The 23,883-nt window shown below is 40.3% G+C and overlaps 1 protein-coding gene across 2 annotated transcripts in view; it reads right to left on the reverse strand.

Annotated features, from left to right (window-relative positions):
* Positions 1–23,883, reverse strand: part of RIT2 (Ras like without CAAX 2) — a 237,420-nt gene that overhangs the window by 87,708 nt on the left and 125,829 nt on the right. For both annotated transcript variants that reach the window (XM_067545620.1, XM_067545621.1), the window contains exon 4: positions 15,780–15,971. In XM_067545620.1, the coding sequence (XP_067401721.1) occupies positions 15,780–15,971 (192 nt within the window). The remainder of the gene's footprint in view (positions 1–15,779; positions 15,972–23,883) is intronic.

Here is a 23,883-nt window from a genome sequence, read left to right on the forward strand (position 1 = left end):
CTCTACTTGTTACGGGCTGCCAACTAGACATCAAGCCATTGATCACTTCCTGTTGAGCCTGATGATCTAGCCAGCTCTCTATCCATTTTATAGTCCATTCATCCAACCTATACTTCTTTAACTTGTTGGCAAGCATACTGTGGGAGACTATCAAAAGCTTTGCTAAAGTCAAGATATACCATGTCCACCACTTTTCCCTCATCCACAGAGCCAGTCATCTCATCATAGAAGGCAATCAGGTTGGTGAGGCATGACTTACTCTTGGTGAATCCATGTTGACTGTTCCTGATCACCTTCCTCCCTTCCCAGTGCCTTAAAATGCATTTCCTGGGGACCTGCTTCATGGTTTTTCCAGGGACTGAGGTCAGGCTGACTGGTCTATAGTTTCCAAGATCCTCCTTCTTCTCTTTTTTGAAGATAGGCACTATATTTGCCTTTTTCCAATCGTCCAGGACCTCCCCCAGTTGCCAAAAGCTTTCATAGATAATGGCCAATGGCTCTGCAATCACATCAGCCAACTCCCTCAGCATCCTTGGATGCATTGCATCTGGCCCCGTAAACTTGTGTATGTGCAGCTTTTCTAAATAGTCCTGAACTTGCTCTTTCAACACTGAGGGCTGCTCACCTCCTCCCCATTCTATGCTGCCCAGTGCAGTAGTCTGGGAGCTGACCTTGTCTATGAAGACAGAGGCAAAAAAAGCACTGAGTACTTCAGCTTTTTCCACATCATATGTCACCAGGTTGCCTCCCCCATTCAGTAAGTGGCCCACACTTTCCCTGACCTTCTTCTTGTTCCTAAAATACCTATAGAAACCCTTCTTGTTCCCTTCACGTCCCTTGCTATCTGCAACTCCTATTGTGCTTTGGCCTTCCTGATTTCACTCCTGCATGCTCGAGCAGTATTTTTATACTCCTCCCCAGTCATCTGTCCAAGCTTCCACTTCTTGTAAGCTTCCTTTTTGTGTCTAATCTCACTGAAGATTTCTTTGTTAAGCCAAGCTGGTCGCCTGCCATATTTGCTATTCTTTCTGCACATCGGGATGGTTTTTCTTCCATGACTTTTCAAAGATAATCGCTAATGGCTCATATATCTCCTCAGTCAGCTCCTTGACTATTTTAGAATGTATTTCCTCAGGCTCTGGTGACTTGTCTAAGTAATTTTTAACTTGTTCTCAATGAAATGTTCTAACGGGGTGAGGTTGTTTTTATGTATTTATTTTCTTCTGAACTATTTTTAAATAAGACAGTCTACAACTGCACCCTCTTCCCACAGCAACTCATCCTGCTACTCCTTCCCCAGGTGATGGCCCAGTAACATAATATGCACTCAGTTAACACCCTCCTTGTTTATTTTCACGTAAATTGAAAATCCCTTCACAAACACAGCAAGACAAGGATATTAGAAAAGAAATAGTGCATCCTGTAATTAACAACTAAATCACAATGCATATGCACAAGGAGGCTCAATTAAGATTGCACAAGTAACCTTAAATCCATCAGTAGCACAGTGGCCACTTAGTACCTCCTGAGTGTCCCCTCGTGGCCAGCAGTGCCTTCACACAGTGCCCTACACCTGTTATCTCCTACAGAGGATTCTTTAAACAACCTATACACTGTCCACAGGGGGTCCAAATTATTCAGGCCTCAGGTACACACTGGCCCTCCATATCTTGCAGAGGTGGATGGGAAAGCTCTCTCCTGTCAGAGTAGAGCGTCTTCATTAAACTCTACAGCGGCGCAGCTCTAACATTTTAAGTGTAGACCTGCCCTCAGCTACTTCTCTCAAGTACGTCTTGTCTGTAGCATACTGTGGCCTTTTAGATTTAAATCCCTGACTTGTCTCAGGTGGGGTTCGTTGTGTAATCAAGGCTGGCGTAGCCCGAGCTCTGCAGCCCATGGGCAAACCACTCCGTTACACTGGCACTCCCAAACTTTTGATTGCTTGACTTTGCAGCCCTAATACCATTCTTTTAACGTAATTTTATTGTATGCAATTTTCCAGGCTTTATTGAAATATTTATATGAAGTGACACTTATTTAGGACCCTAAACCATTATTTGAAAATCTCATTTTAGGCACGTATCTGACTGCCTTGGCCAGTGTTGTAGCTATTTTTTATTCTTTGTATTTTTTATTTTTTTCGTTGCCACGACTGCACAGATTTAGCTATGTCACAGTCATTTGTGTGTGAAGATAATGTTACTATTCTTAGCCAAGTTGGCACATCTAGAGAAAAACAAATCTCTCTAATTTCATCCTTTGTCTGAAAAAGCAAGCCTGTAAGTCAGGAATGGGAATGAGCCTTTAAAAACAAAAATGATTAAATAGATTAATCCTCTTTTCTTTTTTAAATGTTAGGTTGGGTTCTTATTTGTGACACCATAACAGTAATTAAGCTCTGGCAAATTTTCTTCTCCAAAATAACATGAATTACTGTTGTATTAGAACACAAGAAATCATTCATGCTACCTGAGATGGGCAAACTCTTTGCAGCAAACAATTAATTCAATACATTTTGCCTCTTCTGCTCACCAATCGTTGTTCTAACAGATTTTGAGGTTTACAAATGTGTTCATTTTGGCCCCATTTCAGGAAGGCATCCCTTTTCAAATACAGCCTAGCTTCAAGCACACACAAAAGTCCCGTTCATGTCGAACATGTGTTTAAGTGCTTCCTTAAATTGGGGCCATAACAAATAATCAATAAGAAGTAGGTAGATGGGCACCTTGCAAGAGGGAGACTCCCAAATAGTCTAGGGGTTAGGATTTGAACCTGACTCAAGTACATCCCAGCTGAGTGCTTTAACCACCAGACTATCTGGGTGAGTTGCTCTGGCTCTCATTTTTTCATGAAAAATTTCAAAGGGTCTCATTTTTTTGTTTCACATTAAACCAAAATTTGAGTCCTCTGTGTGTGTGTGTGTGCATGCGTGAGAAAGGGAGTGTGAGAAAGGGAGAAATGAAATTATTGTTTTCCAGCCAACCCACCCAACACAGACACCAGATTGTGATTGACGACCCAGTCCTTGTTTCCCACGTGCACAAGGTGGAAAATAAACTATGGCAGTTCTTTCATTGGTGCATCTCAATTCTCCATCCATGCTGACTGATATAGAGGGAGAATATGAAACCAAGACTCCACACTCTTCACCCCCACTTCCTTCTAGTAGGGGAAATAAGATCTCAATGACCCTTGTCTCCCTGCACAGACACCTACCCAGGCTGCTAGTGTGCTGAGACCACATTTGAGCATGCTGAACAATGGTGTCTCATTGTTTTCTTGTACTCCCATCTTGATCTATCTGTGTCCATCATCTCTTAGGGCATCTCTACACAATCAAATACTTTGAACTCTGGGGAATGCCAGATATGTTAATTAGCCAATGAGTTGTAATGCATAGCCAATTAACACCACCAGAGCCCTAAGTATTTGATCCAGTATATGCTACTGACGCAAACAGAGATCACACTAAGTATTCCTGTTTTTAAGGGCACTACTTAGCACAATCTCAAGCCTGGTCTAGTGTTAGCGAGCGACATTTGGGCTTATTTGAGCTATGGGTGGCGGAGATACAAACCTGAAAAACCCAGACATTTTCCACAAAATTTCTAGGTATGTTTGTTTTGCTCAGAGCGACAGATCAATCTACTGAAGTGATGCAGTCAAAATGGTCTTAATCTGTCAAGTTTTACCAAAGGTAGTGCTTGGTACCCACTAAATCTTTGGGAGTCCCAAACTGAGAACGGTATTTAAGAAAATGCACTGGGTTTTTTTTTACTATTGTCACGTGCCAATTCACAAAAATGACTAGAGGGTTTCCATTTTATATGCCATTTTATATGCTTTAAAGCTCCACCATGAACATTCTGTAAAATCCAAATGGCTATTTGGATTGCTTTGAAATTTGGTATGCCTCATGGGGATACAGGTTAGTATTAGTGACAGAGGAGTTCCTGATTTACTGTGCCCCACATCCGACACTCTTTCCTTTCGCTGCCTTGTACTGTTAAATAGAGAGATACTAATTGTTGGATAAATCACAGACCTCATTGAAACTGATGGCTGTGAACTCACCCTTCAATTAACATAACTAAGGATAAGTTAATCACAAGCTGCCATCTAAGACAAATGTAGTTTTGGATTAAGTGAATAGAGGTTGCTACAATTTGTGAATCATGGGTGGGAATTTTATTTTGCTGGGAATGTAATTAGACTTTGAGGAAAAATGTCTTTGGGGAAAAATAGACATTGGCATACTTTCTGGGAGGAAAGGCGTTTTAGGGTGTTGGGAAATATAGGGAGAGGTGTCTGGGGCTGCAATGAAGGAAGGATAATAGATATGGATGCATGGTAGGGGAGGAAGATTGGGCACCCACATGAGGGAGAATGGGAAAAGAGAGGTGGGGGTGAGTGGTAGTGACTGGGTATGGCGGCCACTCACACGTTTCTGGAATACCAGATGTTTCAGTACTTCTGGGAACATCATGGTCCCACCCCTGCCTGCATGACCTCATACACACAGTGCTTGCAAGATCACCCAACACAAAAGTGAGTCACTTTGCCCTCATGAGCCTGACCTCACACGCAGCACATGTGTGACATCATGCTGCTGGGGGCAGAGCAACAGGTTATTCAAGATGGTTTCTCCCATCTGATACCAGATGAAACCACATCTGATTTTGTCCTAGTGCTGGATGGGGGCCAAACCAGCCAAAAAGAGGACTGTCTGGTATAAAAAAACCCTGGATGAGTGGCCTCCCTAGTACTGGGGTAGAACAGGGGCAGGGGACCCATCATCCTCACCTTCTCCTCTCCTGAGTATGTGCCCACATCTTGGGTGCTCTTGTCCACCTAGCAGGGTCTGAGACCATCTCCTCCTTGCCCCCCTCATAAAACCTAGAAGGGGAAGAAAGGATTACTCCACTGGGGGTGTCTGAGCCTCTTGGGCTGACCCCTCTTTGACCTCACCTTTGTGCTGGTCCGCTGGAGCTGGCAGTAGCCAATGGGAATTATTTGCATATTCTCCAGCTGAAGTCAATATGTTTAAGGTAGGTACAAATAACACCTAACCGTTGAGGCAGTAATTGAGCCTGCTTGGTAAAGGTGTGTTTGTGATAGGAGGACACCTGCAGATTACTTTGAAGTGTGTGACTGCGCGGTGATTATGAGATGAGAAAATCTGTATTTTTCACCCTCTGCTGTGTATGAGCAAAGGGAAGAGATACATGTATATCTTCAGAATCTAGTATGCATCATTTCAATGCAGAATTCTGTAGGTTAGATCAGTAACAAGGCATATGGCTTTTCTTACAAAGGATATTGACAGCACTGAGGTGGAGCAGGAGAGGATTCTAATACTTTGATGATGGTTAAGTGAAAGTTTAGGTTGTGACGGTATCCAGTGAGTCAATGTAAGGGAGTTTTAAAAGGCTGTGAAGTGATTCTTAAGGTATACATGTCTAGTATTCTTTCTGGAGAATTGGCTGTGTGAGTGTAGACTAGGATCCAGAACCTCCTGAATCTTACAATGCCAAGAGCCACTGAGAGTATGTGCATATTGAGGGAAAGGAAAGGTGGTGTGGGTATTTTTTTCCCCTTTTTGTCCTTTAATATGGTTAGATGAAGTCCTGGGGTGAGAGTGAATGGGTAGCAAAAAGAGGGGAAGGGCTTTTGCATTTCAGCAACTGTGAGGGTGGCATAGTAAGGGTATGTGTGTTAACGAGGCACCTGAGGGCATTGCTGAAAGAGAGTGGAGATAGCAACACAGACGACCACCATTGTGCATTCCCTGGCTTTCAGACATTTGAGTTTTGCTCAACACAGCATTCTGCAAGGGGCCAACGTGCCACCAAGCAACTGTACCTCTTCTAACCTAATTCTTATTTAAGGGCAAAAAACTAAGATTGAGGCCCAAGTGCCCAAGCAAATGACTTTCTCTGCCAGCTGTGTGATATCATGTATTTGCTGTGTAGCTGACCCCGCTGCAGAGTGTCACTGTAAGAGAGTTCCTAGGTGCCTGGTAGCATTTTGTCTGTACCCATCCTCAGAGGCACAGCAGTAAGTGCTCCAAGGTCTAGGGCCCTCAGGTTCCAACCCATGGTGGATCCCTGAGCATTCTTACATATTTCAGATAAAAAGAAAGGATTCCTATTAGTGATTCCAGAAATAAAAAGTGGAAGGTCCCTTGACATGATGGCTTTAGTGGTTATACACTACAAATATACACCTGACAGTACACACCACAGCCCCTACGGGCAGTCTAGTCCAGGGGTCTAAAAGGAAATACAATCTGGTCTCATCCTTTCATAGCATTCTATTGCCTTCTGGTCAGAATCCGGTATCACCCTGCTATGGCTACTGCTAGCAAAAGGGTAGGTCACCATCCAGCTATCTGGCCTTCCCTTTGCAGACAGCTTCCAGGTTGCTGCCTCTGGCTGGACATTCTGCCCACATATAACCTTCCACTCCCTCCAGAGCCTGATACCCTCCAACCTCAACTAGCACTCTTTTCTTCTGTGCTGGAGAGATTACTGTGTCCTGTACTGTCTGGAGGTTGCACTGGGGGTTAACACTGTGCCCATCAATTAGCCAGCAGCTTTCTGTGCTTGGTCACATTAGCCACAGCTTAAGGTAAAATACATGCATGTATTTTGATTATGAAATATACAAGTATTGGAATGACAGATTAAGTCAGCATAGCTGAACAGTTGTTAGAGGGAAAGCTAATAATAGTGCTTCTTTGCACAAGACTGAAAATTGCTAAATAAAATCCCAGCAGTTGTCTTGGCAGAGAGAAAAATGCAAGATGTATTTTGTTATGGCAGTGGAGAAGTAGCATTGAAAGAGTTTATTACAATATCATAAGGAGAGCTCTCAAGCTAAAAAGGAGTGACATAAAATGAGATGAAAATAGTCCCTCCATCAGAGTATCATTTTTTATGGAATTAGATCTAATTAATTTAATAGAAAATAGAGATTTTAAAAAGGAACTTAGAGAAACTTCCAGATTTATTTTTGGGAAGACAGGAAAATGACTAAGGTGAGATAAATGTAGCTGCTACTTCAAAGCTTTTAGCTCCAGTTGTTCAGGGAAATTAGTGTCAAGACAATAGCAAAACAAAAACAGTGCTTTAGTTAGCAGACAACTTCAAGAGTGAAAATATATTCTTAAAGGGGTGGTGTTTTGTGAAATGCAATATATAGCAAAGGAGAGGTTAGTGATTATTTCAGATACTTTTAAACTTAATTCACTTTTTTCAAACATTGATGCTAGCCAAACGTTACCACACAATGTTAATTTTTTGTATTTGAAAATGAACATTAAACAGAGACAAAGTAGATTTGTTAAAAATAAAAAAAAACCACCAACAGTCACACAAAATGCTTTGCAGAATTTTCCCAGATTTACTATATTCTCCAGCCCTCCACTGATTTGGTTATGCTGGTTATGTCTTTAGTAGAGGTGTTTCCGTTAATTTTAAAGTCTCAAATTATTTAGGGAAAGCCTACAGAGATGCATCCTATAAGACTTTTATCTGGAGCGTCACCAGGTACTGTATCCCCATGCAGCTCTTATGCTGGATCATGAAAATAGAGGTGGACTTTAACATTTACTGACCCCAACCCATTAGGAGTTTTAAAGGTGGACTCCAAGTTCTGGAAGTGAATTTGGGACAGGATAGGAAGACAATGCAGGGATTGAGCACTGACATGATGTGGTTTACATTGCCTAGCAGATGGGCTCAAGGCCAGGTAGAGCACAATGCAACATTCCCATATGTAGGTGGCATAAACATGAATCACTGCAGCTAGGTTTGCATCTGAAAGGAAGGCTGTAGTCACTGTGTCAGACAAAGGTAGCAAAGGGCATATCAACAGCTACTATCAACGTTGAGGAGCAACAATAAATCCAGTGGGACATATGTATTAGGCACCACTTTGATGGCTGGATACAGTCTAGATTCTAATATCTGCTGTCCTCTTTCACCCACAAAGTAAAGTCTATACAATGCATTGAGATCCCTCATCAAGGAAGGCATTTTTTTTAAATATGAGCTATTACTATTGTTAACTGCAGCAAATGGTAACAGAGGCACTGGTTCCCTGCCCCTCCTCCTCACCCCAGTTACTGAGATAATCTGTTCAGAGTTCCACAGTACCAGTGATTAATAGAGGTGAAATGAAGTTCAGCAATTATTTCTGACATATATATGAATGAGAGAGAACACAAACTTCTGTTTTAAGTATCTCAAAGTGTCTGCCAGACAGCATGGGATATAGCTTGGAAACATTCCAGAGATGGTGATGAGATGATTGTACAGAAAAAGAAAAAAAATACTAAGCTCTGGTCTACTCTACAGAATTAATTCAGTATAACTATGTCACTCGAGGGTGAATAATGCACTCCCCTGACTGTCATAGTTATACCAACCTAAGCACCAGGGTGGACAGCGCTATGTCAGCAGGAAAGCTTCTCCCACTGACATAGGTACCGCTTCTCATGGAGATGGAGTTAAGCTGATGAGAAAGCTCTCTCCTGTTAGCTTACCAGAAGAGCTACAGCAGCACAGCTACAAAACTGTAAATTTGTAGTGTAGACCTGTCCTCAAAATACAAAGTTCAAACTGAAAGAACCTGGTCTTAACAGACAGCTGTTAAAGTAGGAATCCAAAAACTGGTGTTGAGGGTACATCAAAATCATAGACATGTAGGGCTCGAAGGGAGCTCAAGAGATCATCTAGTCTATTTCCCTATGCTGAGGCATGATTAAATATTCCTAGACCATCCCTGAGAGGTGTTTGTCTAACCTGTTAAAAGTCTCTGTGGAGGGGATTCTACAACCTAAACTGTTCCAGTGGTTAGCTGTCCTTAGAGTTGTAAAGATTTTCCTTAGATCTAACCTAGATGTCAATTACTTCAAACTAAGCCTATTACTTCTGCCATATCCTTGGTGGATATGGAGAATGTCATCCTCATTATAACAACCTTTTATATATCTGAAGACTGCTACCATGCCCACCTCAGCCTTCTCTTCTCTAAACTAAACTCACCCAATTCTTTCAACCTTTCATCGTAAATCATGTTTTCTAAACCTCTTATTTTTGTTGCTCTCCTCTGGACTCTCTCCAATTTGTTCACATCTTTCCTAGAGTGTGGTGCCCAAAGCTGGATATAATACTCCAGGTGAGGTCTCCCCAGCGCTGAGTAGAATTGAACAATTATCTCTTGTGCCTTAACATATGACATTCTTGTTAATACACCCCAGAGTGATATTTGCCTTTTTTGCAGAACCACCACACTGTTGATTCTATCTCATGATAACCTGTAAGCTCATCTTGCCCAAATTCAGGTCAAAAGCTTTAACATCTAAACCTGAACATCCCAAGAAGAGCTACTTAGGATCAAGAGAATTTTCTCAGGTGCCATCCTACAGATCTGGGTATTATCTGGGCACATGTACCCTAGAATTTAAATGTAACTACACAAATACAGTCAATGAACACAAGATCTGATAATGTTCCATTTAAGAGAACGCTCTCATGAGTTTCTAGTGGAGAGGTGGCTGAAGAAAAATATGTAATCACAGGCACTGATCCTGTAAAGATTTACACAGGAAACCAGTGAAAATAATCATGTGCTGAAAGGTATACAAGTGTGCAACTCTTCACAGGATTTGGGCTGTAGTTAGTAAAACTAATTTCTTTGGCTACAGGCTTGCTAGAGATGCCAATGGCTGAGTGAAGTATGGGCTGCCCTTGTAAACTAAGAAATAGTCTCTCCTGGTCAGAGTTAAGGCCCCCATTGTGGGAAAGGTTGACTGTATTGCTGGTGCCAGTGTTCCGGGCGTCAGCAGAAACAGTACGTAAATTCTTCAGTCTTTATCACCTACATTCTGGCAGCTTTCAAAAACATGACCATGTCTATGTTTAATTGTTTAAATGAATCAAATCAATGTCATTTAAATTAAGTGCACAATTAAATCAAGTGGTACCAGTTGTTATTGTAACTTTTGTACAGGATTCATCTGTTTTAATTAGATTAAATCTTTATCTATGACAGGTTTTAAACCTCATAAAGGGCCAGATCCTCAGATGGTGTAAATTTGGGCAGTTCCACTGAAGTCAGTGAATCTATGCCTATTTACTCCAGCTAAGGATTCAGCCCTTTATGTTTTTAATAATCGAATTGTACTTAAAATACATACACTGCCTATTTTTATTAATCTAAGTACTTAAATGTAAGAAGGCACTGGTATTGAGTTGGTCTTGAATTGTGCATTTGTTGCCCTGATTAAAGATAAGATCTATCTAAGACTAAGATTTAAACCAAGCCACCCAGCACCCGCCCAAAACACACACTAACCTAAAGCTATGCTCCAGAGCTCATGGGCAGAGTTGTCAAACATATAGCTGACTTTAGCTCCACTGCAGGAAGCACTTACGTACACATCTGAGTTGCAATGAAATCAATTAGACTAAAGCACATACCAAAGTACTTTCCTGACTAGGGATGCTTTCCTGAACTGGGGCATTTAAACAGACCAATAGCCTAGTGAAGTCAACGGGAGAATTTAGGTGCTTAAAGTTAGGCCCCAGTTCAGCAAGGTATTTATACAGATGCCTAAATCCTTGCTCAGGCACTCAGACCCAGATTTTTAAAAGGAATTTAAATCCTTTTTGAAAATAGCATTTAGGCTCCTAGACACAAAGGAACCTAAAATCCCACTGACTGTCAATGGGATCTTGGCTCCTACGTGCCTAAATCCCTTTAGAAAATGAGCTTCGATCTCCTAAGTCAGCTAAGCATTGCAACACTAGTGCTGTAACACCTAAATACTTTAAACAAAATCTGGGTTTAAGTGCCAGATTTTAAAATGTTTTTAGAAACCTGAAGACACAGATAAGCACTAAGTGGAGTTTCCATAAGCAGCTAAACTCTTAAAACCCTTTGCAATCAATAGGTAGTCAGTACCCAGCTTTCATTTTTAGGTCCATAAATACTTTTAGAATTCTGACCCTTAGGGCTCAGTCCTGCATGGTGGTGGGCAATTTAGCCTGATTCAGCAAAGCCTGTAGCACATGCTTAACTTTAAGCACATGGGTATTCAGTGATTTTTATGGGATTATTTAGGTGCTTAAAATAAATCAAGTGCTTCACTGGATCAGGCCAGAGTACTTAGAATCTTAAACAGGTATCCTGCCTTCTATTCTAGGTAGGGGGAATGATAAGGATATCTACCAGTTTTTGTAATCAAACTAGACTTGCAAAATATGATAAGAAAGCAGCAGTACATATTGACTCTATAACCTATCAATCAGTTGCTCGTGCTTTACATGGTGGATGATGTTTATCTTTTAAACTCCCAAAATTCCAATTTGTTTTTAAGAAGCAGCACAGATAAACCCATGATTTTAAGGACAACAAGACACACTTAAAAGTGACAAGATATGTTTAAAAACATGCAGCTGACGAAATGGGTTTCTGCCCACGAAAGCTTATGCCCAAATAAATTTGTTAGTCTTTAAGCTGCCACAGAACTCTCATTTTTTTAAAAACAATAATAATTTCACTGGAGGCTTCAGAAAGGAAACATTATTTTAAAATAATAAGCTCGTTTTTGGTAGTGTTGTTTCATATGCCTTATTTTAATTGCAGACTATTCTTGTTCTCATATCACCATTGATAGATTTGAGAAAGACGACATAGATCATTAATTTCATTGTTTAGGGGATAGCATTTCAATCAGTAGTTTTGCTGACCCAACTCCTACAGCCTGTCTGATTGTTATGAAATTGTGGTTAAATGGAAACAGCGCTAAGGAACATTGGAGTTAATGTTACTGTCATATTATTCAAGGCATATCCTTAATGACTTCAGTATGGGGAAAAAAGTCTTTAACAGAAGTGTTAGTGTTCGCCTTGTGCCCTGGCCAAATTCCAATTTGGGTAATTACATTCTGCCTACCTAACATTCCCTCAGTATCTTCAACTGGGTAGTTTTCTTTCTCACTCTTTGTGATAGTCGGTTTTGTCACGTTGCTTTGTACTGTTAAACCATTGCTGTACTTCTTCCCAGAGGGGCCTGTACCTCACTGATGGATGCAGTGATGGATCCTGTCTAAGTATTTTTAATATAGTCCCATGTATAGAATTAAGACCCCAGTTCAGCAAGCTATTTAAGCATGTGCCTAACTTTAAGCACGTGAGTAGTCACAGGTTCAGGCCCTGAGCCTGGAAAGAATTACGCACATAAGTAAACATACTGAAGTCCAATGGGACTACTACTGATGTCGTTAAAGTTGGACACGGGCTTAGGTACCTTACTGAACTGGGGCCTAAAAGAAGCATATTTCCATCTTGTAAAATACTTTTACTTCTGTTGTATACCGATAGCATAGATTTTACTCAGAAAGCCACCACATTATCCAGTGCTCATCTGTATGCCAGAAGGGAGATTTCTATGTCTTTCTTCTAATACCCTCCTTAATAAGGCTACACCTACACTATGAACTCGGGGTGTGATTCCACAACTCCCACACATGTACTGGCAGTAGTCCTGTGAGACCTAGAATGAGCATAAGTAGCAGAGGTGCAGTATCACAGGCAGCAGCAGCAGCACACCTCAATCTAGCACAAGTACGGGTATGTGAGCAGTGGAAATCACACCCCTAGCTTATAGTGTAGATTTAGCCTAGAGAAAGGTTTTTGCTAGGAAAAAAGATTCAAACTGTGTCTTTGTTCTAATCTCTGGTGGCAGGGATTTCTATAGGCAATAGCCCAGAATGTAGCTCAGCCGAGGACATCCTGTTTCAAGCATTGCAATGTTTTATCCTTAGTCTCTGGACTATCCTGCCTTACGCACTAGAGTGTTTGCTGAATATTGTAGAGGGGTCATGGAGGGAGAAGTTCTAAGGTAGATTGGTCCAAGCTTATTAGAGGCTTTAAAAAAAAAATCAGAATCAGGACCTTGATTCATGTTTGTCATAGCACAGGGAGACATTATTCGCCAATGAACGCCAGTGTGATCCATTCTCATCTAGCCAGGAGGCTGTTCCAGGCTGAAGTTTCTTGGTGGACTTTAAAAATAACTCCATGACTAAAGAAGGGACCACTGTAAACCTCAGTGGAGAGGAATGGGTACAGTCTCCTACTTAATTTATCTTCGGTCATGTTCAGCATATAAGATTGAACCTTGCAGGACTCCCAAATATGAGGTATTCCAGTGAGGAGAAGCATCTCCTGAGGTCTGCCCAGAGAGCATGAGCAAAAAGCATATAGATGTGGTATCACCCACTCCTCCTAGGTTTAGTATTTTATGACCACTGCTGTTAATGGCAGCTAATCAGTCTAATAACATTGACAAAGATGTTTGTCCACTGTCCATGGCTCTAAGGATATCCCTCACCAGAACAGTCATTTGGAAAGCAACCCTAACCTTGCAAAAGATACCAGGAGTAGAGCTGGCTGGAAAAACAAGTAAAAAAAACCAAACCTACCACTATGAAGTATTTCAAAATTTTAAAATTGCTTTTGTTTCTCAGGGCTTGAAGTGGACCCATCTTTGTTGAAATGAATCATATCAGCCTTTATTAAAATGGCTCTTGCTAAATAAAAAGTGTTTAAAGCCATTTTGAGGGGAAAACAGAGCTAAATTTGTCTCGAGGCTTGCCAGGGCTCAGCTCAAGCACCTTGTCTGTCCCTGGCATGCAAGGTGTGACCTCTCATGTACAGGAAATAGGACATCACACTGTGCAGAGGACACCATTGTTGATTGAACTCTAGCACTTTTCTCCTCAAATTAAGCACTAGAGGAAAAAAACACTAGGAAGCACTGTGAAAAAGGAAGAGTATCAATATTATAAAATAAATTTGCACAAAATCTTTTTAATAAAAGGCTATATTTTAATTAAAGGATTTTTAAGTCAAAGATTTTGATCAGGTCTAGTCCTGAGGGGGTAACATTTCCCAAAGCATTTATATGGTTTGGTAGCCCCCCATCCCATTTTCAAAAGTGACTTAGGCACTTTGAAAGTCGATGGGCTTTAGGCTTCTTAGGGGGTAAGTCACTTTTGAAAATGGGACTCTGGCTACCATGCCATTTAGGCACTTTGGAAAATTTTACCCAAGATCTTTAGTGAGCTGTAACTGTCAGCATCTCGTTCTTGTTCTCTTTGGGGTGAGGCATAACTCTAGCATCAGCGCTCCCAGCACCTCTCACTGTATCACTCTGGAGTTTCATATAAAGTTTGCCATCCAAAATGTTGACCACACTGTTCTTCCTAAGCGTCTGAGACCTGAGAAGATCAAAATCCAACGTGATGTAGTTCTCTAAAATGTACGTTATAAAGTTTCAACCATCATCCACTGCACACTGGCTGAAGTGATTTTTGTGACATTTGACACATTTATAACTGACCACAAATACATATTTTAAAATCGCAATATTACTAGTATCATTCTGGGTTTTCAAAGACAATGATATAACATTTTACCGATGATTCCAATTTCAGTGTTCAACAGCTGGATCCCAAATGTCATAATATTTACATCAGGAAAGGTTGAGTCCAGGAATTTGTTTTGGCCTCATACAGACATAAAGGACTAGTTACAAAATTCCGATCTTGGTCCAACATTCTTCAAAGTGAAGGGATATATGGATTTCTGGTTTTGTTTCAGGCCCAGCTCAAAATATTTTAGATCAGGAAGATTATTAAACTTCCTAGTGACAGGAGTATGCCAATTTAGCCCACTGACTAATGCAAGCCTGAATGCCCAATAAAACGTGAGATCAGAAACAGGGAACCACAGGGATGAAGGGGGTGAGGAGGATTAAAACCCTTTATAACAAACATCATTGCAAGTGGTGACTTGCTGAAAATTGATCTATAGATAACATTAGATAAAGAAATCAAATGTAGTAAATTCCAGTCATGTGTAATGGCATATAGTTAGTGGAATGAAAAGAATATACCCCTGACTAACATAAGTTTCACAGACAGCAGCGCCACTGTGCACAGTGCCATCGGTGGGAGAGAAACCGCCAACTTGGCTATTGCTGCTCACAGGGGGTGGTTTAATTATGCCAATCAGAGAGCTTTCTTCCATCGGCATAGACCATCTACCTGGAAGGCCTTACAGCTATGCAGCTGCAGCGGTACAGCGATGCTGCTGTAAGGTCTCGAGAGTAGACATAGACTTAGTCTAATTTAGAGAGAAAGTCAATGATCTTTAAATGTCCCTGGATGAGTAATCGAGCACCCCAAGACTAATTTCATTCTTAATGTTGCTTTGGATTTTCTAAAGAAGAGAAGAGGAAACACATGTGAGTAACTTGCTAAAAGGTGAAAAAGAGATAGATGCGCATGTGAACACATTCTAATGAACGAGAAGATAGCACTTTATGCTTTTGTATTTGTTCTATACACAAGTTACATCATTTATTTAAAGTGCATGTCTACTATCTATAAATGGCATGCCTGGGTTTCCATGTTTGATGTGTCAGTAGCTTCCAGAATAAATATGATCAGTTTACAAATAAAGAGATGTACGTTAGGAAACAAATCTGCTAGCTGTGCAGATGAGTGGCTTAGACTTCCTTAGAATGAAAAGGGTCATACAAAATAAACAGAACTATTTACCTTAATGTATTAACAATCCTGCGGCACTGCTCTTTGATCCAGGCCCATTCCTGTTCAATAATTCTCAACAGTACCATAGGACACATGCTCCAGAATCTCCTAATGTTGCAAAGGAAAAGGGGCAGGAAGAAAGTTCACTTACCTGCCTGAACTCCTCAAGATCTATTTTGTTTCCCACCAGCACCAATGGGATGTCATAGGTGTGCCGGACCCGATAAATGAGCTCCTTAAACTCTGCAGCTTCCTGAAAGGATTGGCGGTCTGTGATGGAATAGCAGATAATAAAGCCCTCTCCACCTCGCATATATTGTTCCCTCATGGCTGTGAATTCTGCCTGTAGAGTAAGAATGACATGCTGTATAATTTAGCAAACAAAATAATCCACCTATAAATAATGGACTTAGTGAGAGTTTTTCTAGGTAATTTTAGATTGATTGTTTACTTTTTTAACTAGTGCTTAGCAAAACATAGGCTTCCTTCTGGGACCAAGACAGCAATTTGTCTCTAGATAATTCGCCTTCTAGTTTTTCCTTAGGCAATTTCTTTTTCACAGATGAGTAATCTTATATTGATTCCTGATATTTCTCAGTCATGTTTTTCTAGCTCTTCCACAATATCTGTACGTTGGTCTATGTGGGAGATGCTTACTGCACATTGGATACCGAAGGATGTGAAATGAAGAGTACCCTTGTATTATTGCCTAAAGATAGGAGACAGGTCTAAAATTGTGGTCTACAAACTGGATCTGTCTACAGACTTGATCCAGAGCGCAATCATGTCAAAGGAAAGACTCCCATTGACTTCAGTGGGCTTTGGATCAGCCTCTAAAAGAACTGACACAGGGAAAAAAAATCTATTACAAGATTCTGTTTGTCATCTAGCACTTCAAAACGCACCAATTTCCATTCCAGCGTGGGACATTATCACTAACGATGGGTGAACTACTTTGAATAAAATAAGAATTGTTCCAAAAGTCTACCCTAAACTCACAGGGACCTTTTTTTTTTTTTTTTTGCCACATTAGCATTATTTTAAGATAACTTTTGGTTTGGAACCATTGGCCGTAGTCTTGCTCCCATTGAAGCTGATGGGCACCAACTCAAGGTTTTCCAAATGTGAGACTCCAAGTTTTGCTGTTCAAAAACCAGATCCATATATTGCCATCTGAGAATGTTTTTGGTTGTTTTTAAGAAACTTTCATTTTCAAATGCCTTTGTTCTTCTTGATCACAGCCTGGAATACAAGTGAAAAGGCCCCAAATCCTATGACAACAGTTGGTCAGAATTAGAATTCTCATGACAGAACCTGTTCTCATGAGTTTTTCCTACTCAAAAGGCTCTGATAAAGTTAGGAAGACACCTATAAATGTTCGAGTGCCTCTATAAACTGAATCTTTTACCCACCTGAGAATTTAAGCTAGGCTACTTTGAAAATCCTAAGAGAGGAAGCTTCCTAACGTTCACTGAAATTCAGTGGGTACTGAGCACCTAAAACCCTTATGCTCCTTTACAATTACCAGCATTAAGCATCTCTAAGGTATTAAACTTGGCCATATTGATTACCATTATCCACAACTGATGGCTCTATACTTATTGTTGACCATTATCCCATATTGTGATCCATCCTTTAATCAAGGGGTTTCTCACATATATTTCAGAGTATTTCATCTCTGCATGGGAAAAGTTCATCCATTTATCTCCAGACTATCAGACAGATAGGTGGCTTTTTGGGGAAATACTATGTCAAATTTACTAGAACTCGTCAAAACCTGGAATTTTCTTTCAAGATATTGTAAAACCACTAGATATTATGTATTATAAAAGTTGAAACAAAGTGTTTCAACCTTATCAAAATAAAATGTTTCAAACTTATCAAAATGAAAGTTTTATAATTTTTTCACCCCAAGTTATTGTATGTTCCCAGCACATGTTCATTTGACAACAGAAAATTGTTCCACTTGAAAATTTTCAACCAGCTCAAAATATACATAGGAGCAATACCACTGAAGATAGTGAGGTTTCACTAGGGTAACTAAGAACAAGACTTAGCTGACTGACAAATTACAGCATATGCCTGATTACTGGAGTAGCATGGGGGACATGGGTTTCATTCCAATTATGGGGAGTTTGGATAATTGAGGGAGCAGGAGTCATTCATCAGTTGGGCTTCCCCCATGGCCAGAAGCTCATCCTCTTGCAATCATTGTCAAGGGTCTCCATTCTGCCCCACCGGCACTAGAGCCTTCCTCCCTGCCCCCTTCACCTGCAGGGAACTTAATGTCACCAGCCCTGTAGCAGCATGGGGAACTCTGTGAAGCTTCACTGTCATAGCCCTGCTCACTCACTTCCAAGACAGGTGGGCTGCAGAAGGCTACCTGCACTGCCATAGGAGCCATTCTGCCACATGGTAGTCTCCCCTATGGCTGGGGACTTGTCCTCATCCTCCTCTCAGTCCTGGCCTGGGGTCTCTGCTCTATTATCCAAACCTCCGCATTTTCTGAATCCCTTCCTTGTGCCCCATGAATCTCATGCTGTGAGCAAGGAAAGGATTCAGATAGTCAAGGTCCAGATAACAGGGTTTCCAATAAACAGGAGTATACTGTATTACAGAAGTGAAACTCCAGGGGAAGTCTATGGGAGTTGCCACACACATGTAGGAGCAGACCTTGGCTCAAACCATAGGCCTTGGTCCTGCTTCCATGGACACTGATGGCAAAATTCACCAATGAGTTCAATCAAAATCGGACTGGGCCCACTGTGCTTTATTCAGGGTGACCATTCAGCAAGGCAAGTTTGCCATTGCCATTAGCTTATTTCAGGCAGTTTCTCAAAGCCTGTCCATCTTCCATCCCCTGCTGCAATTTCTTATTTCTGCAATTGCTTATCCTGACATGTTACTGCAGGCGATGTATTGGACTAACTGCCAAAACACCTTAGTGCCATCCTTGCAGTGATCCATTTCAGCATGCACTAATTATTCTATGCAAATTAGATTGGGGCAGTCCACCTGTTAATTGGCAGTTAACTCAATTAGTCAGTTTTTCTTGTATTTTTGATGCTGGCTTCTACATACCTCCTTCTCCCCTTTGGCTAATTAGGAGTCAAGTTAAAAAGAAAGAGACCTTTCTTAGATTTTCCCCACTGGTTTCCCTTAATTCTGCCTAGTCACTCAGAATTCTGACATTAGAAGATCTTCTGGATCTGTATACAAGACAGTATATACATTTTGGGGCACGGATAATTTACGATACACAATAGGAGACCAGTGTTAAATTTTACTAGCTATGAGACCAAAACCAAAACTATACCTTACCCCCTGGAGACACTGATTCAGTTTTAATTTGAGTTCAGATCCAATATCCATAGCTTACTCCATCTCTACAATGGAAAAGTTCAAAATCCAACAGACCTGGAATTTGCAAAGGTTCAGAGATGGATCAAGATCTAAGCTTTGTGGAGCCTGCAGATGTTACAAATAACTGTTTAACATTTTCCTTGGTTCATTTATAAACTAGATATTAACAAATTGTGTTCTGTATATCCTGAACGCCAATACCTCTAATGTTTTCTGCTGTAAATGTAATTTTTTGGTTAAATTTTCCAGGAACATTACTGATGCCATTTGTTATCCCTGAGGGGAAAAATTGAACATTTCTACATTGGTAAATGCAAAACAGAAGGAACTAGAGGAAGTTACATGTCCTCAAAATTCGCAGAATTAAAGTGAAGATTTGTCATGCATATAGGACTTGCAGACAATCAGTCTCCAATATTCATGTATATTATGACCAGGAGTTCATTGAAAAAATATGATAGGAAAGTGATACTATTTCAAGAGATTTCCTATTTGGGATGAGTGAAATGGTTCAGGTAAAAGACAAATAAACCCCACCTAAAAATAGAACCAAAACTTTTCTAAAGTTCAAAGAATGCCACAACCTTTTCCTTTAATTTTCACACAACAGATTGTATATGTTTTGTTCCCACAAATACCCCATTTAAAAAACCTAGATATAAACCCCCATACTTCAAATCAGTTTATAATTAATGGAGCTGAGGAAGAAAATATCCCTGTGGATAAATTACCCTATGATGGAATATTTTAGGGTTTCTTGCACCTTCCTTTGAAGAATGTGGTACTGAATATTGCCATAGACAGGATATGAAGTAGATGGATCTCAGGTTTTATCCAGTCTAATAATTTTTGCGGTGTTTCTGGTCCAACCAGAAATGAGATGTGCCAGCAACGATAAGCCTGTTTTTATGAAATATCCAGGTCTATTTTGCCCAGTAAGACGGGTTTATATATGTATCCAGACTTCTGGACTCTAATGAGACACCAATAGCTAAACTTCAGTGGTTGATGCCAGAGAAAGAAGGAATACAAGAGATCCATCCAGCAGAACTTTATGTTGCTTTTAATATACAAACTTAATCTGGAGTTTCTCAAAACCGTCTCCTAACATTATTCTCCTCTGAAAATGCATGTGGAACTTCCTTGATTCAAATAACAACATAAAGAACAGCCATACTGGGTCACACCAATGGTCCATCTATCCCAGTATCCTTCTGACAGTGGATAATGCCAGATGCTGCAGAGGGAATGAACAGAGCAGGATAATTATCAAGTAAGCCACCCCTGTCATCCAGTTCCAGCACCTGGCTGTCAGAGGCTTAGGGACACCCAGAGCACAGGGTTGCATCCCTGACCGTCATGGTCAATAGCCATTGATGGATTTATCCTCCATGAACCTATTTAGCTCTCTTTTAAACCCAGTTATACTTTTGGCCTTCACATCCCCTGGCAACAAGTTATACAGGTTGACTGCACATTGCATGAGGAAATTCTTCCTTTTGTTTGTTTTAAACCTGCTGTGTAATAATTTCATTTCAATTTCCCCTCGTTCTTGTGTTATATAAAGGGGTAAATAACACTTCCTTATTCACTTTCTCAGCACCATTCATGATTATATAGACTGCTATCATATCCTCCCCTAAATCATCTTTTTCCCTCCCACCCCCCGACAAACAGTACCACTCTTTTTATCTAATCATATGGAAGCTGTTCCATACCCTTCATAATTTTTGTTGCCTTTCTCTGTACCTTTTCCAGTCCTAATATATATTTTTTGAGATATGGCAATACAACTGAAAGTAGTATTCAAGGTGTGGGCATACCATGGATTTATATAGTGGCATTAAGATATTTTCTGCCTCATTATCTATCCCTTTCCTAATGGTTCCTAACATTCTGTTAGCTTTTTCACTGCTGCTGAATGTTGAGCAGATGTTTTTAGAGTCATTACAGTCATCTTGGCATCATTATCCACAATGATTCCAAGATCTTTCTTGAGTGATAACAGCTAACTTAGACCCGATCATTTTTATATCTAATTGAGATTATGTTTTCCTGATGTGCCCTACATTGCATTTATTAACATTAAATTTCATCTGCCACTTCTGTCCACTCACTCAGTTTTCTGAGATCCCTTTATAACTCTATGAAGTCTGCTTTGGACTTAACTATCTTGAGTAATTGTGTATCATCTGCCAGCTTTACCATCTCATTGTTTATGCCTTTTCCCAGGTCATTTATGAATACGTTGAACAGCACTAGTCCCAGCATAGATCCCTGAGGGATCCTGCTATTTGCCTATCTGCTCTGTGAAAACAGACTATTATTCCGACCCTTTGTTTTTTCTGCTTTTTAACCTCTTATCCCATGACTGAAAGTCCCAGTATGCTATATCCACTGGATCACCCTTGTCCATGTTTGCTGGCCCACTCAAATAATTCCAATAGATTGGTGAGGCATGATTTCTCTTTACAAAAGCTGTGTTGACTCTTCCCCAATAAATCATGTTAATCTGTGTGTCTGGTAATTCTGTTCTTTATGTTAGCTACCCTCCACTCATCTGGTACAGAGACTGGTACATAGGTTACATAACTCACTTTCTAGTTCTGTAATTTAATATTGGAGTTCCTTCAGAACTCTTGGGTGAATACCATCTGGTCCTGGTAACTTCTTACTGTTTAATTTATCAATTTGTTCCAAAACTTCTTTTACTGACACCTCAATCTGGGACAGTTTCTCAGATTTGTCATCTAAAAAGACGGGATCAGGTATGAGAATATCCCTCTCATTTTCTGCAGTGAAGACCAATGCAAAGAATACATTTAGTTTCCCCACAATGGCCTGGTCTTCCTTGAGTGCTCTTTTAGCAGCTTGATTGTCTAGAGCCCCCACTGATTGCTTGGTAGGCTTCCTGAGTCTGATGTACTTAAGCTAATAGCAAAAATAAAATAAATACATAAAATACAAATTAATTGTGTCTTTTGCTAGTTACTCTTCAGATTCTTTTTTTGGCAGGCTTAAGTATACTTTTGCACTTGACTTGCAAGAGTATATGCCCCTTCTATTTTCCTCAGTGGGATTTGACTTCCAAATTTTGAAGGATGTCTTTTTGCCTCTAACCACTACTTACTTTGTTGTTTAGCCAGGGTGGCATTTTTGGTCCTCTTATTTTTTTCTTTATTGGGGGCATACAGTTAATTTGAGCTTCTATTGTGATGCTTCAAAAAGTTTCCATGCAACTTGTAGTCATTTTACTCTTGCGACTGTTCCTTTTAATCTCCATTTAAACTAGCGTCTTCATTTTTGCATAGTTCCTCTTTTTGAACTTAAATGCTACAGTTGTGGGCTTCTTTGGTATTTCCTCCTGAACAAAGATGTGAAGTTTAGTTTCATTATGGTTGCTATTATCAAGTAGTTCAACTATGGTCACCTCTTGGACCAGATCCTATGCTCCATTTAGGATTAAAATCTCTCCTTGTGAGTTCCATGACTGCATCAAGAAGCAGTTGTTCGTCATGTCTAGAAATTTTGCCTTTGCATCCCTTTCTGAAATCCCCCAATGGAGATCTCCTCCCCATTTTTATAGCCTCTCTAATCTCCCTGAGCATTTCATAATCACCATCACCTTTCTGGTCAGGGAAGTGGTAGAAATTCCATGCTTGAATAACAAGACCAGTAGGAATATACTATCTATAGTGATTCTATGGTACAACTTGATTCTTCTAAGATTATTATAGTTGACTCTATGCTTTATTTCAGATATAGTGTCACTCCCCCAACAGTGCAACCTACTAAGTCATGCCTTTATATTTTGTACCCTAATATTACCATGTCCCATTGATTATCATCATTCCAGCAAGTTTCTGTGATGCCTATTAAACCAATATTCTCATTTAATTCCAGGCATTCAAATTCTATAAATGCAAGAAGTAGGGTAAAGTTATCAGTATTTTGTGGTCTGCCTTCATGTTATTTAATTGAGTCTCTTCAGCTCCTACCTGAATGTTATTGGCTTCCATCCTCTCCTCTTTACAAGGATTTGGGAATACCTGTTAATAGAGCTTCCCCTAAGGGCTGTCTCAGCCAACAGGTGCTGAGGAGCACATGGTTTGGACATTCTCCCAGCCCTTAAAATTTAAAGTCTGTAGAGGAAATTTTACACACCAGCAATCTGGTTCCATTTTGGAATGATTCGATCCCATCATTCCTGTATAGGGTCTTCCTTTCCCTAAAAGTTCCCCAGTTCCTAATACATTTAAAACCCTCCTCCATACATCATCTGATTCACACATTGAGACCCTGCAGTTCAGCCTGTCTACCTGGCCCTGCGTGTGGAATTAGAAGCATTTCAGGGAACACTATCATGGAAGTCCTGGACTTCAATCACTTACCTTGCAGCCTAAATTTGGCCTCCAGGACCTCTCTCCTATCTTTCCCTATTGTAAGAGGTAGGAATAACTAAGTCATAGGTTAGGGGACTATTACAGAAGTGGATGGGTGAGGTTTTGTGGCCTGCATTGTGCACGAGGTCAGACTAGATGATCATAATGGTCCTCTCTGACCTTAAAGTCTAAGAGTTTATGAATGGACAGTGTTATCTTCAAATTCTTAGCATGCAAATATGGTCTGGAAGAATGTTTTAAACTTTCCCACAGAACTGCATGTTATTGGCTGACTGGTTGGGTCATTTTCTCTTGGGACGTATCAAACAAAGAGAAATAAAAAGGCTGAAATTTTCAAAATTCACTAAATGATACCTGAATATGTTTCATTCTCAAGAGACCAGCCCAGTAAGGGAAAGAGCCAATTCCTTATATTGGTATACACAAAGATCAAAATGTACACTTCCAGATTAAAAGCATTACTACAATACCTAGCTCTTCTCTTCCACA

Source organism: Emydura macquarii, unplaced genomic scaffold (genome assembly GCF_026122565.2).
Source record: "Emydura macquarii macquarii isolate MOO-44397 ecotype Brisbane River unplaced genomic scaffold, CSIRO-AGI_Emac_v2 contig_1045, whole genome shotgun sequence".
NCBI lineage: Eukaryota > Metazoa > Chordata > Testudines > Chelidae > Emydura > Emydura macquarii.